The sequence below is a fragment of the Phyllobates terribilis genome, unplaced genomic scaffold, assembly GCF_046119375.1.
Source record: "Phyllobates terribilis strain yellow unplaced genomic scaffold, ASM4611937v1 Scaffold_9__5_contigs__length_417890890, whole genome shotgun sequence".
Classification (NCBI taxonomy): domain Eukaryota; kingdom Metazoa; phylum Chordata; class Amphibia; order Anura; family Dendrobatidae; genus Phyllobates; species Phyllobates terribilis.
The window spans coordinates 367,427,115-367,445,983 of NW_027362769.1; the positions used below are offsets into that span (position 1 = coordinate 367,427,115).

Consider the following 18,869-nt stretch of genomic DNA (forward strand, 5'->3'; position numbering starts at 1 on the left):
ATGGAAGAGATCAGCAGGAAATTATCTATTATTTTCTCTGCAACATTTATTTTCTACAAGATTTCGGGAACATGCAGAAAATAGTACTTGAAGCAAGATTATCCCTTGTTTCATTCTATCATTTATTTCTAGGTTTAGATCTAAGATTGATATGTATATGTACGTGACTGGGACGTGACTGTGCTTAAATAGCCATGTCCATGTATATAGTGGCCATAGACATAACATAGACATAGCTGAGCTGTTCTACAGAGGACAGTCATCCTCTGACTTCATATAAACAGGCACTTTTGTAAAACTTGATGGAACCTCAAATGCAGTTGTGAGTAGAGGCTCAGTTAGTTGTTAGTAAAAGTCAAGAAATCAACTAAGCATGAGGTTGTATTAGGGCTTGGAAGCAAAATGTTTAATATTAACCAACAAAGCATTAGAAAAAAAAACACATTAATCAGTAATACATTATTTATAAACCACATGGTCTTCCTGCCCTTATCCTCCACAACAAGGTACAACCGCTTTTCATGCACATACCAGTCTAATATGTGCAGGAACTGTCTTGATTCTCATACTCTGGAACTTGCCATCCACTTATTTTTGAGTGGGTGGATCCTCTTCATCAGAATTCTGCCAGCACTATTGGTACTAAAGCTGTCATTCTCTCATTCCCGATTATGCATGCCTTTCTTCAATTACCTGTTTGTTCTGAACTGAAAGCTCGCCTCTCTATTATGCCTGTATACAATTTGACAAGACAGGAGAACAGAAGCAGAAAGACAAAGATCTGCCTCTACTTTCTATAGAGAGACAAAGTCCCATCCCACTTCCTTTGGAGAGACAAAGACCTGCCCACCACTTCTAGACACAAAGACCCACTTCCTCCAGATGGACAAAGACTCATAATTCTTATAGAGAAATAAAGATCCACCTACACTTACAGTAAAGACACAGACCCAACTACACTTCTTGTAAAGTCATAGATCCACTCTCACTTCCTGTAGAGACACAGACCTGCTGTAGAGACATAAACCAGCCCTCACTTCCTGTAGACATAGATCCACTGTTAGGCGTCGGGCTGTTGCTGGATTCAAAATGGGTCCAGAACCTTCTGTGGTCTCCCATTCCAGTCCAGCCAGGGTTGATGCTGCTCTGCATCATCATCAGCTCCAACGCCTAGCTGGTCCACAAGATGTACAGATTGTCTCTCGGGTATTTGTGCCTAGCAATGTTAAGCATAGGTTGCGGAGGGAGACAGGGCTCTTGGAGTCTAAGTCCAGGATTCGCCGCACTGAGCATGCCCGTGACCTGGCGGACCGTGATTGTTGGTTTAGCAACCACCTGACCCGGTGACCTGGCATCGCCTGATTGCTCCACGGGTGGCGTCACCAATGGTGCGACGGTGGGCAGGGCTTAGTCTTTAAAAGGCCCGCCCACAAACATGGCTGCACGCTCTGATCATTGCGCAGTTATGCTGTTGTGTGGACGCTTGGTCGTTTGAGCTCCACATGTGCTATAGTTTAAATAGGCATTTTAGTGGAAATAGGCAGGTAGTTTGGTCTGGCAATCTGGCTCTTACTAGGGGGTCGCCATACACCCCGAGGCGTCTGCAGACGCTGTATTCCCAGTACCGCCTGTGGGCCACGTGGAGCGGTTCTCCTCAGTCCGGTAGCACGCCGGCTGAGAGCACGTATACCTGGCGTGTATCACACACGCATCCTAGCGCCTTCAGCGTAGTCCCTGTGTAGTTAACAGGACTACAGCTACTTCCCCGGCCGCACATCTCCCATGCAGTTAACGGAGATTGAGCGAAGCGCTATACCCGTTCCCGTGTGCAGTAACACGGAAGGGTTTATCATTTAAGTTGGTTGTCTTCCTTCTCACCCAGAAGGTGTTCGGCAGCAGTCCACCAGGTAGCATTGCGGACCCCGGGGTCGGTTGCTTTCCATTATAATAAAGTTTGTTTGCAACCATCCCCATAACATCCGCCCTCACTTCCTGTAGAGACATAACCCCCCTGTAAAGACATAGAACTGCCCTCACTTCCTTTAGAAACAAAGAGCCACCTACAGTTACAGTAGAGAGACAAAGACTTGCTCATACTTCCTGTAGAGAAACAAAGAGCCACCCTCACTTCCTATAGAGAGACAAACTCCTATTTGCACTTCCTGTAGAGAGATAAAGACCCACCCCCACTTCCTGTAAAGATAATAAGACCCGCCCCCACTTCCTGTAGAGAATAAGACCCACCCCCACTTCCTGTAGAGAGAATAAACCCGCCCTCACTTTCTGGAGAAAGAATGAGACCTGCCCCCACTTCCTGTAGAGAGAATGATATCTGTGCCACTTCCTGTAGAGAGAATAAGACCCGCCCCCACTTCCTGTAGAGAGAATAAGACCCACCTCCACTTCCTGCAGAGAGAATGATACCTGTCCCACTTCCTGTAGAGAGAATAAGACCTGCCCTCACTTCCGATAGAGAGAATAAGATCCGCCCCCACTTCCTGTAGAGAGGCAATGACCCACCCCTACTTCCTGTAGAGAATGAGACCTGCCTCACTTCCTGTAGAGACAATAAGACCCGCCCCACTTTCTGTAGCAAGAATAATACCGCCCCCACTTCCTGTAGAGAGATAATTACCCACCCCCACTTCCTGTAGAGAGTATAGTACCCGCTCCCACTTCCTGTAGAGAGAATAAGACTCGCCCCCACTTTCTGTAGCAAGAATAAGACCCGCCCCCACTTCCTGTAGAGAGACAATTACCCACCCCCACTTCCTGTAGAGAGAATAGTACCCGCTCCCACTTCCTGTAGAGAGAATAAGACCTGCCCCACTTCCTGTAGAGAATAAGACTCGCCCCCACTTCCTGTAGATTCAAAGACCTAAAATCCACGGAGACAATGACCCGCCACCACTTCCTGTAGAGAGAATAATACCCGCTCCCACTTCCTCTAGAGAGAATAAGACCCTCCCCCACTTCCTTTAGAGAGAATAAGACCCTCGCCCACTTCCTTTAGAGAGAATAAGACCCTCGCCCACTTCCTATATAGAGAATAAGACCCTCCTCCACTTCCTGTAGAGAAACAATGACCCGCCACCACTTCCTGTAATACGTCTCAATGTCCTAAAGTGGAGTTATCAATGGACCCATGTACATTGTTTTCAGTAGGCCGCCCCTCTCAGGAAATGGAAGCTGAAGTTTTTGCCATATATCTACTAAAGTGAATGAGAGGAAAAAATAATAAGGGGAAGAGCTATAAGGGCGCAGAAGTAGCAGTCACCCCTCGCCCTGATGCCTGAGGGGTCCTAAAGGCCTCTCTACCCCATAAGAGGACAGCAGTATTACGCACACAGTGGGAAGTGGGGCCCTTTACAGATTCAGATATAGTACAGAACATATGGTAGCTGGACTTACTCATCAGGGAAGAATTCGATTGTGCGCCCCCCGGTTGATATCTGACACATGGTATGACTGCGGCGTTGGCTGAACCCAGCTGGGGTGGGTGACTTGTAGTGGATGTTGACTGGAGGGTACGATCTCTTCGCAGGAGGTGGGCTGGAGGAAGAGCTGAACAACCTGCTGAAGCTGGAATACGAAGCAGACAGATAATGTGGTTATTGGGAGTAAACTGTAGGAACGCATAAATTCTTTGTTACCGGTCTTGTCATTCAAGGGCTGTACGGCGATATTCATTTCTGGAAGCCAACCAAAAGTCACACGCATAGACTTGTATAGGTGCGTATGATCCGAATATCGGAGCCACTTAGCATGAGAAAATAATCGCAGATCTGCACTGCCCCATAGTATAACATTGGGCCGTGTTATACGGCAGTGTGAGCGAGCCCTTAGCTTGCTAATAATAGCTTTACCTGATACTTAAAGGGGATATCCGATCACATAATATTAATGACGAATTCTCCAAATGGGTCATCAATATGGGGGTCCGGCACCAGGCACACCCACCGATCAGCTGTTATAAGCTCTAGCAGCAGCCAGATGTTCATTGTCTTGAAACCTCTCCTGGATACTGTGCAGATCAGCCCCAATTCTCTCAAACAGTAGGTGATCTACAGTATTCAGCAGCGACTGCTACCTATTGAAAGGAGCTGGGCAGTGCAACAGCTGATCAGTGGGGGTGCCTTTCTTTGGAAAAAGAAAACATAATTATTAAACCCATTGTAGAAAACAATGATGGGAGTGTATTGTACTATATAGTATATATTGGTGTATATAGGGGCACATACATATATTTGGATTTAGGGCGGTGGGCCTAACTAAGTACAAATGGTGGTCTACAAATGTCAAATGCCGTGATGTTCCCATGGGAGAAGCAGGACATACATTGGGGAAAATAAATATTTGATACACTGCCAATTTTGCAAGTTTTCCCACCTACAAAGAATGGAGAGATCGGTAATTTTTATTGTAAGTACACGTCAACTGTGAGAGACAGAATCTTAAAAAAAAATCCAGAAAATCACATTATGATTTTTACATAATTAATTTGCATTTTATTGCATGAAATAAGAATTGGATACAAAAGAAAAACAGAACTTAATATTTGGCACAGAAACCTTTGTTTGTAATAATTGAGGTCAGATGTTTCCTGTAGTTCTTGACCAGGTTTGCACACACTGCAGCAGGGATTTTGGTCCTCTCCTCCATACAGATCTTCTCCAGATCTTTCAGGTTTCGAGGCTGTCACTGAGCAACATTGAGTTTCAGCTCCCTCCAAAGATTTTCTGTTGGGTTTAGGTCTGGAGACTGGCTAGGTCACTCCAGAACCTTGAAATGCTTCTTACGGAGCCACTCCTTAGTTGCTTTGGCTGTGTGTTTCAGGTCATTGTCATGCTGAAAGACCCATCCATGACCCATCTTCAATGCTCTTACTGAGGGAAGGAAGTTGTTGGCCAAAATTTCACGATACATGACCCCATCCGCCTCCCTTCAATGCGGTACAATTGTCCTGTCCCCTTTGCAGAAAAGAACCCCCAAAGTATGATGTTTCCCCCACCGTGCTTCACAGTTGGAACGGTGTTCTTGGGGTTGTACTCACCCTTCTTCTTCCTCCAAATACCACATACCACATGATCTTCCCCTATGCCTCCACTGGATCATCCAGATGGTCATTGGCGAACACCAAACGGGCCTGGACATGTGCTGGCGTAAGCAGGGGGACCTTGCCTGCCCTGCAGAATTTTAATCCGTGACTGCGTAGTGAGTTACTAATGGTAATGTTTGAGACTGTGGTCCCAGCTCTCTTCAAGTCATGGACCAGGTCCTCCCATGTAGTTCTGGGCTGATTCCTGACCTTTCTCAGAATCATCCTTACCCCATGAGACAAGATCTTGCATGGAGCCCCAGACCGAGGAACATTGACAGTCATCTTGTGTTTCTTCCATTTTCTAATAATTGCGCCAACAGTTGTTGCATTCTCACCAAGCTGCTTGCCTATTGTCCTGTAGCCCATACCAGCCTTGTGCAGGTCTACAATTTTGTCCCTGGTGTCCTTAGGCAGCTCTTTGGTCTTGGCCATGGTGGAGAGGTAGGAGTGTGATTGAGCGTGGGGACAGGTGTCTTTTATACAGGTAACGAGTTCAAACAGGTAATGAGTGCAGAGTAGCAGGGCTTCTTAAAGAAAAACCTAGAGGTCTGTGAGAGCCAGAATTCTTGCTGTTTGGTAGCTTAACAAATACTTATTTTTTCCAATAAAATGCAATTTAGTTATGTAAAAATTATACAATGCAATTTTCTGGTTTTTTTAAGATTCCTTCTCTCACAGGTGAAGTGTACCTATGATAAAAATTACAGACCTCTCCATTCTTTGTAGGTGGGAAAACTTGCAAAATTGGCAGTGTATCAAATACTTATTTTCCCCACTGTATATTAGGAAATAGAAGCATATCAGAGCCCTTGTTATTTCAGCCATGTTTCTCTATTCCAGCATGAAATACTTTTTCCTTTGACTATAAAGATGTCCATGCCGAAAGCTCACACAGTCATGGACGACACATACTAATACTTACAACTGCCAGATTGTGGATTTCTTTTTCTCCTGGACGGACGGATGTTCCCGTGAGGCCCTGCAATGAGATAAGCAACGTTACCTGTCATGGTGGAGATTTTCAATGTTAGTCTTTTCATAATATGTCTGTTGTGTTGGTTGGTTTTGTGGTAGTAATACACATGAACAATATAGAGTCTGAGCCATAATTCTCCAACAATGATGTGAAACAAGGAACCAGAGGTTTATTACACATCCACAGGATAGACGGTAAATGTACGATCTCTACTGATCTCACCGGTCACCAGAATGGCGGTGCCATGCCCCCAATAGAATATCACACAAACGCAGTAATGCTCCACTAATTGTCTGTGGGACTGACAGGTATATAAGTGCAGCCCTTTGCTGTCTGTCAGTCCCATATATGCTCAATAGTGCATTAGTGTACATGCATCCATATGGGGTTGCCTCTAATTATCTGGGAAGGATTTCTACAAGATTTTGAAATTGTCTGTGGGATTTTTGCCCCTTCATCCAGAAGAGCATTTGTGAGGTCAGACCCTGATGTTGGGGAGAGGCGGGGGTCACAATATCCATTATAGGTGTTGGATGGGGTTGGGGTCCGGGCTCTGTGCGGCCGCTCATGTGCTTCCACCAAATTCCCCCAACCTTGTCTTTATGGAGCTTGTGCACTGGGCGCCGTCATGGGGAAAATATAAGGGTCTTCCCCAAACTGTTCCCTCAAAGCTGGAAGCTACAATTGTCCAAAATATCCTATATGATGAAGTATTAAGATTTCTCTTCACTGTAACTAAGACGCCAAGGCCCCCCCCTGATAATAGCCCATAGCATTATCCTCCTCCACCATCTGTACAGCACAATGCAGTCATGGGGTAACGTTCTCCTGGAATCACCAAACCCAGACTCCTCCATCAGACGCAGATGGAGAAGTGTGATCCGTCACTGCACAGAACACGTCTCCTCCAGAGTCCAGTGGTGGCCGTTTTACACCACTCCATCCGACGCTCGACATTGTGCTTGGTGATGTACGGCTGCATGCAGCCGCTCGGCCATGAAGCTCCCAGCGGGGACTCAGTGCTTGTGCTGATGTTATGCCAGAGGAGGTCTGGACTCTGCAGTTATGGGGTCAGCAGAGCATTGGTGACTTTTCTGCCCTCTGCTGCTCGGCACTTGGCCCCCCAATCTGTAACATTACAGTGTCTCCACTTAGTAGCTGAGTTGTTGCGGTTCCTTCCACAATGGGGAGAAGATTTAGGAGGGAAGAAATGTCATGAATGGACTGCAGGACCGCGCTGGCATCACTGAACTCTATACCAGCCATTCTGTCACATGTTAGTAAAGGCAGACACCATGGTGGGGGGCTGGAGGGTTATACACCGGGGGCAACAGAACTGGATGTTATACATCGGGGGCGATGGGACTCAAGGAAGAACCTGAATTCCGTGATTAAGAGGTGGGGCACAGTACTTTTCTCCATATAGTGTATCTATTACATCTCTCCAAAAATGATTTCCTTTCATTGGGGCCTTTCTCCAACATAGTGCAATCACCTGATCATCTCCGTCCACCTCACTGCCTCCTGTAGCTCCATGAGCCTCTCCTTGTACTGGTTCCTCTCCATAAGGACACGAGCCATCTCCACACGTGTAAATCTCCGGCGTTGTGCAATCGGGATGTTATCTTGCAAAGGAGAGGAACTCTGCTGACAAATAACAGATTCCACTTAGGATCGGATGAATGTAATTCATGTTTCTTTTCCAGAATATCAGTGTCACTTACCTCATCCACCTCCTCCTTAGGCTCTTGCATAGCGACAATGGCTTCAGATCTCACCCTTAAAGTTGAAAAAAAAGGAATTTATGAAAAGTGTAGATCAAGGAATTATTAATGTATATTATATGGTTACTCGGTACCTTTTAAGTTCCTCTTCCAGCTCTTTCACGCGGGTCTCCATTTTGCCCTTGGCCTGTTTAGTGGCCTCTAGTTCGCCCTTCAGGACCTCCTGCTCTCCTGACAGCTGATCCACCTTTGCTATCAAGTCATTCTTAACAATGTTTAATGCATTCCTGAAAAACAACATAATAGTGATAGATAGACAGATAGACGGATAGATGGATGGATGGATAGATTATAGATAGATGTTAGTCTGATTCCAGTGTTATCATCCAACATATTTGGAAGAAATATCAAAGTCAGATGAACATGGACTCACACTTTACATAACTATAGAACAGTTTTCTTAGGTTAAAGGAAAAAAAACAAGCATCTTACTTAGTTTCAAGAAGTTGGGAGTTTTCTAATAGAAGATTGCCCACTTCTTTGCCCATCCCTGTAAGAACAGCAGAAAATTAAGAGTCAGGCAATGATAGATAAGCTCGCCATCCCTTTCCCCGCACACAGGCTCATTATTCTTCTGTATATTCCTCTTATTGGACAAAACACAGACAGTAAGGAAAAAAAAAACACAAAATAAGTTTTCCCCAAAAATGATATTTTAAGAGTGATTTTACTGATTGCTCCCAGGAGAGGGCAGTACTGAGTATGTTGTTTTCCCTGGAGTGGCAGGAGATGTCAATGCAGAGACCTGGAGGAAGTGACTGCACGGGATTGTGTATTGTTTAGGCTCGGGCTACTCGGACAAGGTTACTATGTGTCGATGCTATGACCCTTTGGGGGGACAATGTGCCTCCATTCATTTGTATTGCTCTGCGATGTATCAGCGACACATAGCGAACTTCGGCCGAGCGACTTCTGTCGTAGCCAATTTTTCCATGTAGCCGCAGCCCAATAGGCCCCAGGATTTACTAACTATAGCAGTGCACCCAGGCCCTGAACCTAAAGGAGACCAAAACTCCCATCTGTCCCACTTGAGGACACCAGTATTATAGATGGCACATAGGCAGTAGGAGCCCTGTTACAGATTTAGCATTTGGGGGCCCTTCTGCGCCAGAATTAATTTTCCTGTAAGTTGAAAAAAAAAATAAAAAAACACCAAAAAAAATAAAAATACAACTTTTATTGCAGCAAAAAAAAAAAAAAAAACACAAAACAATGGGGAGGCCTGGACTGATAGGAGGGGCGCGGACCTCCCAAAGCCTTACCAAAGAAATCATCCCTCACTAGGAGCGCAGCCGCATGGGAGGAAGAGAGGGAGGAAGCAGAGAGGGTAGAAAAAACAGAGCAGCAGTTAAGAAGTGATCGCAGATCGGCCCATACAGCAATTGTCGCCATGCACCGCCCTCCAGCGGGCACCCGCCGCCCGTTCTATATCGCTAGCCATGCAGAGGCCCCAACGCCCGGAGTGTTTCCCTGTGCTCCAGGCGAAGCTAGATCCCATATTCCAGGATTTGCAATGTCTCATTTAGTATATTTCTGTTTTTACTGCTTGTTCTCAATATTTCTTAAAGGGGTATTCTCATTTTCGATTTCTTTTTGGAATGAAGAGATAGCTGTGCCTGCGCGACTCTCTCCGTCTGTTTGTATGGGAGTTCTGAAAACTGGTGCCCACAAATTTTAAGGTGCATGTACACCTCTCCTTTCCAGGTGGTGTGAAATAGGACCCCATTCTTTAGCGGTAAGACCTGCATCTATCAGATCAGACTCCAGAGGATATACCGTATATGTCTGAGATAGGAATAACCCTTTAAAGAGGTGGGGGGAGGGGTTGCAGATTTATTTTAGTTAATTATTTCAATTTCTCATTATCTTCTTACTGTGGAAACATTGGTTTAAGAGGTTGTCCTAATCATAAAGGCAAGTGCAGACGCGTGTATTATCAGTCCGAGTGCGATCCGACAAAACATCAGATCACACTTGGACCACTGTTATTCTATGGGGCCGTGCACTTGTTCACTTTTTTTCCTCTGTCCAAGGAAAAAAAATCGCAGAGTGCCTGAGTTTGATCCGATATTCAGATCGCATTTGGCCGTGCGAGTCTGAGTCCATGGAAACCATTGGACTGCACTCGGGTGACATCTGAGTGTAGTCCTTTTTCCGTGCACTGACAAAATGGAGAAGATGGAGACATTTTTTTCTCCATCTTCTCATCTGAGAGAATTGGATCACACTATGATCAAACTCTGATTATAGTGTCATTTGTATAGGAGGAATTGGTGAGAGGGGGAAGGTTTGAGCTGTTCATGCTGGTAACATGGATGAATCCGTTGCTGTGGTTAGAAACCAGTGGGTGCCGCATTTGCTGGTGATTGCAGCTGACAGAGAGAAAAACGAAGTTGTGCTCAGAAGTTTACATACCCCGGCAGAATTTTTCCTTTCTTGGCCTTGTTTCAGAGAATATGAATGATAACAAAAAATCTTTTTCTCCACTCATGGTTATCGGTTGGATGAAGCTATTAATTCTCAAACTACAGTGTTTTCTCTTTTTAAATCTTAATGACAACCAAAAACATCCAAATGACCCTGATCAAAAGTTCACATACCCCAGTTCTTAATACCGTGTATTGCCCCCTCTAACATCAATGACAGCTTGAAGTCTTTTGTGGTAGTTGTGGATTAGGTTCTTTATTTTCTCAGATGATAAAGCTGCCCATTCTTCTTGGTAAAAAGTCTCCAGTTCCTGTAAATTCCTGGGCTGTCTAGCATGAACTGCACGCTTGAGATCTCCCCAGAGTGGCTCAATGATATTGAGGTCAGTAGACTGAGATGGCCACTCCAGAACATTCACTTTGTTCTGCTGTAGCCAATGACAGGTCGACTTGGCCTTGTGTTTTAGATCGTTGTCATGTTGGAACATCCAAGTACGTCCCATGCGCAGTTTCCGAGCTGATGAGTGCAAATTTGCCTCCAGTATTTGCTGATAACGTGCTACATTCATCTTTCCTTCAACTTTCACCAAGTTTCCTGTGCCTTTGTAGCTCACACATCCCCAAAACATCACCGATCCACCTCCGTGCTTTACTGTAGGAATGGTGTTCCTTTCATCATAGGCCTTGTTGACCTCTCTCCAAATGTAACGTTTATGGTTGTAGCCAAAAAGTTCAATTTTGGTCTCATCACTCCAAATTACCTTGTTCCAGAAGTTTTGAGGCTTGTCTCTGTGCTGTTTGGCGTATTGTAGGCGAGATACTCTGTGGCATTTGCGCTGTAATGGCTTTCTTCTAGCGACTTGACCAAGCAGCCCATTTTTCTTCAATCAATTCTTCTTATTATGTATCTTGAAACAGCCACATCGCTAGTTTTCAGAGAGTCCTGAACTTCAGCTGATGTTATTTGTGGGTTTTTCTTTGCATCCCGAACAATTTTCCTGACAGTTGTGGCCGATATTCTTATTGGTCTACCTGAACGTGGTTTGGTTTTTATAGAGCCCATGATTTTCCATTTGTTAATCAAAGTTTGAACGCTGCTGACTGGCATTATCAATTCCTTGGATATTTTTTTGTATCCCTTTCCTGTGTTATACAGTTCAACTACCTTTTCCCTTAGATCCATTGACAATTCTTTTGCTTTCCCCATGACTCACAATCCAGAAACGTCAGTGGCTGGATGAAAGGTGTAAGAGTCTGTCTGGATCCCAGAAACTCACTCAAATTTTATGCACACACACTGATTGCAAGCAAACAGGTCACAGGTGAGGATGTTACCTTTAGTAGCCATTCAAATCCATTTCTGTCAAATTCTGTGCATGTTATCAGGCCAAAATCACCAGGGTATGTGAACTTTTCATCAAGGTCATTTAGATGTTTTTGGTTATCAAAAAGATTTAAAAAGCAAAAACACAGTAGTTTGACAATGAATGGCTTCACCCAACCAATAACCATGAGTAGAGAAAAATTTTTTCGTTATCATTCATATTCTCAGAAACAAGGCCAAGAAAGGAAAAATTCTGCCGGGGTATGTCAACTTTTGAGCACAACTGTAGTTTCCGGCACAAAAAACTGGATAAAATATATAAGAATATTGAATGGACTTTTAACTTGATTCAATAAACTTATATATTTTATCCAGTCGGTTGTGCTGGAAACTACCTTAGTTTTTCTATCTGTCATTTGTATAATCGAGCCGATTCTCTCGGATGAGGGAATATATGGCCGTCTGCACCTGCCCTGGAGGTCAGAATGAGCCACCAGAAGAGCCTTCAGACATAATCAGGCCCGTTCCCTACAAAGCGCATTAAGCTCTTCAGGAGATGAGCTCTTTGCGGGGTAACAGAACTTTTTTTGGTTACTCCACAAATAACTTGCTGGTATCTATTAATTCCTTACGCATGCAGTCAATTATAGTTTTTTGCATTTCCTCCCCTTCGTCTAAGAGTCAGAACGTTTTTATTTTTCTTTCAACCATCCCCGATATGGCTTTTTGTTGGACAAGTTGAATTTTTTTCCCGCTTTTCCATACATTAAATTCTATACAAGTGGAGAAATATGGTTAAAAAAATGCAATCGTGCTATTGTGTATGTCACCATTGTTTCTTCATTGCGGGGTAAAAACAGCAATACTAAACTTGTATAGTTTTTCAATTGCATTAGTGACTTAAAAAAAAGTCTGAACTTTAGTTTGTGTCGCCTGTAACTTTTTTTTTATTTTTCCATCGATGGAGCTGCAAGAGGGCTTGTTTTTAGCTTGCCAAGCTGTAGTTTTTATTGGTTCTATTTTGGGGTACACAAGATATTTTGATTGCTTTTTACTGCAATTTTTGGGGAGGTCCAGAAGCCAAAAAACAAGAATGTTGGCATTTTGATTTTCTTTCTTTATGGTGTTTAATGAGTGGGTTAATTAATTCAATATTTTGATAGATTAGATGTTCATGGACATGGAAATACTGAATGTATTGGCCTTCTTCTTATTTCTTTATTTTTGAATGGGTAAAAGGGCAGTGATTAAAAATGTAACATATATATATATATATATATATATATATATATATATACACTGCTCAAAAAAATAAAGGGAACACTCAAATAACCCATCCTAGATCTGAATGAATGAAATATTCTCATTGAATACTTTGTTCTGTACAAAGTTGAATGTGCTGACAACAAAATCACACAAAAATCATCAATGGAAATCAAATTTATTAACCAATGGAGGCCTGGATTTGGAGTCACCCCCAAAATTAAAGTGGAAAAACACACTACAGGCTGATCCAACTTTGATGTAATGTCCTTAAAACAAGTCAAAATGAGGCTCGGTATTGTGTGTGGCCTCCACGTGCCTGTATGACCTCCCTACACCGCCTGGGCATGCTCCTGATGAGGTTGCGGATGGTCTCCTGTGTGACCTCCCTATAACGCCTGGGCATGCTCCTGATGAGGTTGCGGATGGTCTCCTGTGGGATCTCCTCCCAGACCTGGACTAAAGCATCCACCAACTCCTGGACAGTCGGTGGTGCAACGTGACGTTGGTGGATGGAGCGGGACATGATGTCCCAGATGTGCTCAATCGGATCCAGGTCTGGGGAACGGGCGGGCCAGTCCATAGCTTCAATGCCTTTATCTTGCAGGAACTGCTGACACACTCCAGCCACATGAGGTCTGGCATTGTCCTGCATTAGGAGGAACCCAGGGCCAACCGCACCAACATATGGTCTCACAAGGGGTCCGAGGATCTCATCTCGGTACCTAATAGCAGTCAGGCTACCTCTGGTGAGCACATGGAGGGCTCTGCGGCCCTCCAAAGAAATGCCACCCCACACCATTACTGACCCACTGCGAAACCGGTCATGCTGAAGAATGTTGCAGGCAGTAGATCGCTCTCCACGGCGTCTCCAGACTCTGTCACGTCTGCTCAGTGTGAACCTGCTTTCATCTGTGAAGAGCACAGGGTACCAGTGGCGACTTTGCCAATTCTGGTGTTCTGTGGCAAATGCCAAGCGTCCTACACGGTGTTGGGCTGTGAGCACAAACCTCATCTGTGGACGTCGGACCCTCATACCACCCTCATGGAGTCGGTTTCTAACCGTTTGTGCAGACACATGCACATTTGTGGCCTGCTGGAGGTCATTTTGCAGGGCCCTGGCAGTGCTCCTCCTGTTCCTCATTGCACAAAGGCGGAGGTAGCGGTCCTGCTGCTGGGTTGTTGCCCTCCACGTCTCCTGGTAGTGCCTCCAGCCTCTGGACACTACGCTGACAGACACAGCAAACCTTCTTGCCACAGCTCGCATTGATGTGCCATCCTGGATGAGCTGCACTACCTGAGCAACTTCTGTGGGTTGTAGAGTCCGTCTCATGCTACCACGAGTGTGAAAGCACAACCAACATTCAAAAGTGACTAAAATATCAGCCAGAAAGCATTGGTACTGAGATGTGGTCTGTGGTCCCCATCTGCAGAACCACTCCTTTATTGAGGGTGTCTTGATAATTGCCAATAATTTCCATCTATTGCCTATTCCATTTGCACAACAGCACGTGAAATTGATTGTCAATCAGCGTTGCTTCCTAAGTGGACAGTTTGATTTCGCAGAAGTTTGATTTACTTGGAGTTATATTCTGTTGTTTAAGTGTTCCTTTTATTTTTTTGAGCAGTATATATATATATATATATATATAGTACAGACCAAAAGTTTGGACACACCTTCTCATTTAAAGATTTTTCTGTATTTTCTTGACTGCGAAAATTGTACATTCACACTGAAAGCATCAAAACTATGAATTAACACATGTGGAATTATATACTTAACAAAAAAGTGTGAAACAACTGAAAATATGTCTTATATTCTAGGTTCTTCAAAGTAGCCACCTTTTGCTTTGATGACTGCTTTGCACACTCTTGGCATTCTCTTGATGAGCTTCAAGAGGTAGTCACCGGAAATGGTCTTCCAACAATCTTGAAGGAGTTCCCAGAGATGCTTAGCACTTGTTGGCCCTTTTGCCTTCACTCTGCGGTCCAGCTCACCCCAAACCATCTCGATTGGGTTCAGGTCTGGTGACTGTGGAGGCCAGGTCATCTGGCGTAGCACCCCATCAGTCTCCTTCTTGGTCAAAAAGGCCTTGCACAGCCTGGAGGTGTGTTTGGGGTCATTGTCCTGTTGAAAAATAAATGATGGTCCAACTAAACGCAAACCAGATAGAATAGCATGCCGCTGCAAGATGCTGTGGTAACCATGCTGGTTCAGTATGCCTTCAATTTTGAATAAATCCCCAACAGTGTCACCAGCAAAGCACCCCCACACCATCACACCTCCTCCTCCATGCTTCACGGTGGGAACCAGGCATGTAGAGTCCATCCGTTCACCTTTTCTGTGTCACACAAAGACACGCTGGTTGGAACCAAAGATCTCAAATTTGGACTCATCAGACCAAAGCACAGATTTCCACTGGTCTAATGTCCATTCCTTGTGTTCTTTAGCCTAAACAAGTCTCTTCTGCTTGTTGCCTGTCCTTAGCAGTGGTTTCCTAGCAGCTATTTTACCATGAAGGCCTGCTGCACAAAGTCTCCTCTTAACAGTTGTTGTAGAGATGTGTCTGCTGCTAGAACTCTGTGTAGCATTGACCTGGTCTCTAATCTGAGCTGCGATTTCTGAGGCTGGTGACTCGGATAAACTTATCCTCAGAAGCAGAGGTGACTCTTGCTCTTCCTTTCCTGGGGCGGTCCTCATGTGAGCCAGTTTCTTTGTAGCGCATGATGGTTTTTGCAACTGCACTTGGGGACACTTTCAAAGTTTGCCCAATTTTTCGGACTGACTGACCTTCATTTCTTAAAGTAATGATGGCCACTCGTTTTTCTTTACTTAGCTGCTTTTTTCTTGCCATAATACAAATTCTAACAGTCTATTCAGTAGGACTAACAGCTGTATATCCACCAGACTTCTGCACAACACAACTGATGGTCCCAACCCCATTTATAAGGCAAGAAATCCCACTTATTAAACCTGACAGGGCACACCTGTGAAGTGAAAACCATTTCCGGTGACTACCTCTTGAAGCTCATCAAGAGAATGCCAAGAGTGTGCAAAGCAGTCATCAAAGCAAAAGGTGGCTACTTTGAAGAACCTAGAATATAAGACATATTTTCAGTTGTTTCACACTTTTTTGTTAAGTATATAATTCCATATGTGTTAATTCATAGTTTTGATGCCTTCAGTGTGAATGTACAATTTTTATAGTCATGAAAATACAGAAAAATCTTTAAATGAGAAGGTGTGTCCAAACTTTTGGTCTGTACTGTATATATATATATATATATATATATATATATATATATATATGTAAGGCAGCGCTCGTCATCATACTGGGGGTAACTCGCTTCGCTGCGTCAATCAATGCACACGTGCAATGTCTTTACGTTTTTCACACAGTGTTGCAGTTTATTATGGCACTTCATAAACCGCTGTTCACACACAGTTCATCTTAGTCCGCCACCGGCAGGTTTACACACATAAACAATTCATGAGCCAAGTGGCACACCGGCCCACTTGCTCCAGGGTACAGCTTACGGCAAGGTAATAAAGTAGCAATGTTCATATCACAATGTCCATATAGCACCGGGTATTACCTTTGCCGGGTATAGCTGTCTCAGTCCGTTACTCTGCCACCACTGTGGCTCTGCGGATTCCCAGGTAGGGGTCTCCAGCCGTCGTTCCCTCAAAGGCCACTGACATCCACACAGGATCCAGGCTCTGCCTTCCAGGACTCTTACTCAAGCCGGCTCTCCCTCAAAGGCCACTGACATCCGCACAGGATCCAGGCTCGACCTTTCAGGTACCAGGCTTCACTTCAAAGCCGCTGCCTTCCAAGGCCACTAGCATCCGCACAGGATCTAGTCTTTGCCTTCAGGCTGCCAGGCTTCACGGTATCACGGTCTCCCACACACATGGGGAACAGGCCTCACGCCTCTCACACCGAACACACCTGTCTCAAATTAAGCAGGTTTATATATGCTGTGCACAGACAGCCACATACCGACAGGACCTTGCTGATGTCACAGTCATGTGATCAGTCAGCTGTGTGTATAGGTCCTGTGTGCTGTCCCAGTCATGTATACAGAGCTTTACTGTGCATGCAGGACCTGGGTGATGTCACAGTCATGTGACCAGTCAGTTAAAGGGGAAAGTACATGGTCCGGTAAACACATCCTGGACCATTTACAGTAATGCTAGCAAGCTGCTGCATTACATATCCCCCCCCTCTGTTCAAACTTGTGGGGTTGAACACATAATATACACAATAACATTATAACCCCCAGCTCACATAGAGACCATGAACTTTACAATTGTGCTACTCAGCCCCTGGAACCTTAGTCAATGACACTAGCCCATTCCTTAGGGACCTACCATTTGTCACTGTCACTGACTTCGCCAGGTCACCTTTCCGGGTCGTAACTTTGTCAGGTCTCCCCCGCTCCCAGCGGTCAGTTGTAACCTTGTCAGGTCTCCCCCGCTCCCAGCGGTCAATCGAAATCCTGTCAGGTCTTCCCCGCTCCCAGCGGTCAATACAGCAGCGCGACTCACATGCCCCGGTATCTAAGGTCCGGTTCGACTCCGTACTGTCCCGTCCTCTATTGGGTCGTTTGTATGGGCTGCTCAAACCGGAGTTACTGGAGGTCTCACTACCTCTAAACCCACACCCACTACTCTCAGGACATCCTAAAAGGTCCCTAACTTCAGCTGTAGCTGTTCTGTTATTTAGGGGGCCCTTTCTCTGTCGGGTCTCACTATTTCTAGACGGCTTCCATCTTCTGCTGCTCAGATGATGCTGTCTATCTACTCGCAGTCTAGCGAGATTCAATTGTTCTACCTCCTGCAGGTAGGTCACTCGGTACTCAATCAGCATGCGTATATATTCTAGGCTTTCTTCTGTTCCTACAGCGGAGAAGGACACCATGCCGTCTTCGTCTGGTATCCAGTCCTGTTGATCACGTGGACTGCTTACTCTCATCACACCAGACTTTTTGACCATCATCTGCATGGCTCGACCGCTTCTCCCAATGAGCTTTCTCACCAGAACATGAGGCACCCGGATGACCTCTTCACGCATACTGTGAGCTTTCCTCCTAAGCTCCAGTTGTCTAACGGCTTGCTCCGTCTTCAACCGGAGAAACCGCTTCGTGCGAATACATCGCCAGTGCATATCACTTAGGATCGCCACCCTCTTCACTGTGACTTCGGTCGTGGACAGGACCACTAGCTGTTTAGCTTCTGAGGTCAAGTACACCTTACAGGCTCCCACAGCCTTCTTAAACTCTTCATGCACGGACTCACGGGTGCATTCTTCCCTCAAGTCCTCGGGTACATCTACGAGGCACTTGTACCGAGACGTTTCGGTCTCACCAGTGGTTTCCAGAAGATCAACCAGCTCAGGTTTCAGGGACAACTGACTTCCAGCTTCTTCACCCTGGACGCTTCCCCTGAGCTGACTCACAGCTACCACTTCACAACTTTTCGTCTTGACCACCTCCACTTCACCTTTATCTTCCAACACCATACTTTTAGCTCTCCTCAGGTCCACCTTCTCAGGGTCTAAGGGAGTAAGTGCAACTTGTTTGCCTTTTCCCTTCTCCAAGGAGACCTCGTTCACCACGTGACACTTTGCTAGGCGACCTTTGAGCTCTAAAACTTCTCCTTCCAGCTCAGTTACTCGCCTCTCAGCGGCCCGTCTCTGAAGCTCTTCCTGCTTCAACTGCTCTTCCAGCAGCAGAGCTCTCTCAGACCTCTCCGTCTCCAATGTGCCCACTCGGCTCTCAATAGCCAGTCTCTCACGCTTCTCTTGCGTCCACTGGGTTTGTAGCAACTCCTTGAGCTCCCTGATCTCGGCTCTTACTTCCACCGAATCATCCAAGCTCGCATCACTCGAGGAGGTATCTGTTTCACACCTCCCCTCACCAGCGGCCAACTCCTGGCCCTGGTCTGTGGCTTCTCTGACGGACTCCTCCATCTTTTTCCGCTCAGCTTCCA

General features: G+C 45.3%; 1 protein-coding gene across 15 annotated transcripts in view; it reads right to left on the reverse strand.

The window, feature by feature from the left end:
• Positions 1–18,869, reverse strand: part of MAPK8IP3 (mitogen-activated protein kinase 8 interacting protein 3) — a 75,421-nt gene that overhangs the window by 26,910 nt on the left and 29,642 nt on the right. For 11 of the 15 annotated variants that reach the window (XM_073648190.1, XM_073648178.1, XM_073648180.1 and 8 more), the window contains 6 exons: positions 8,294–8,351; positions 7,936–8,088; positions 7,802–7,856; positions 7,573–7,724; positions 6,024–6,080; positions 3,412–3,582 (listed from right to left, as the gene is read on the reverse strand). In XM_073648190.1, coding sequence (XP_073504291.1) covers positions 3,412–3,582; positions 6,024–6,080; positions 7,573–7,724; positions 7,802–7,856; positions 7,936–8,088; positions 8,294–8,351 — 646 coding nt within the window. The remainder of the gene's footprint in view (positions 1–3,411; positions 3,583–6,023; positions 6,081–7,572; positions 7,725–7,801; positions 7,857–7,935; positions 8,089–8,293; positions 8,352–18,869) is intronic. The other 4 variants (XM_073648187.1, XM_073648179.1, XM_073648181.1 and 1 more) reach the window with 1 other exon arrangement.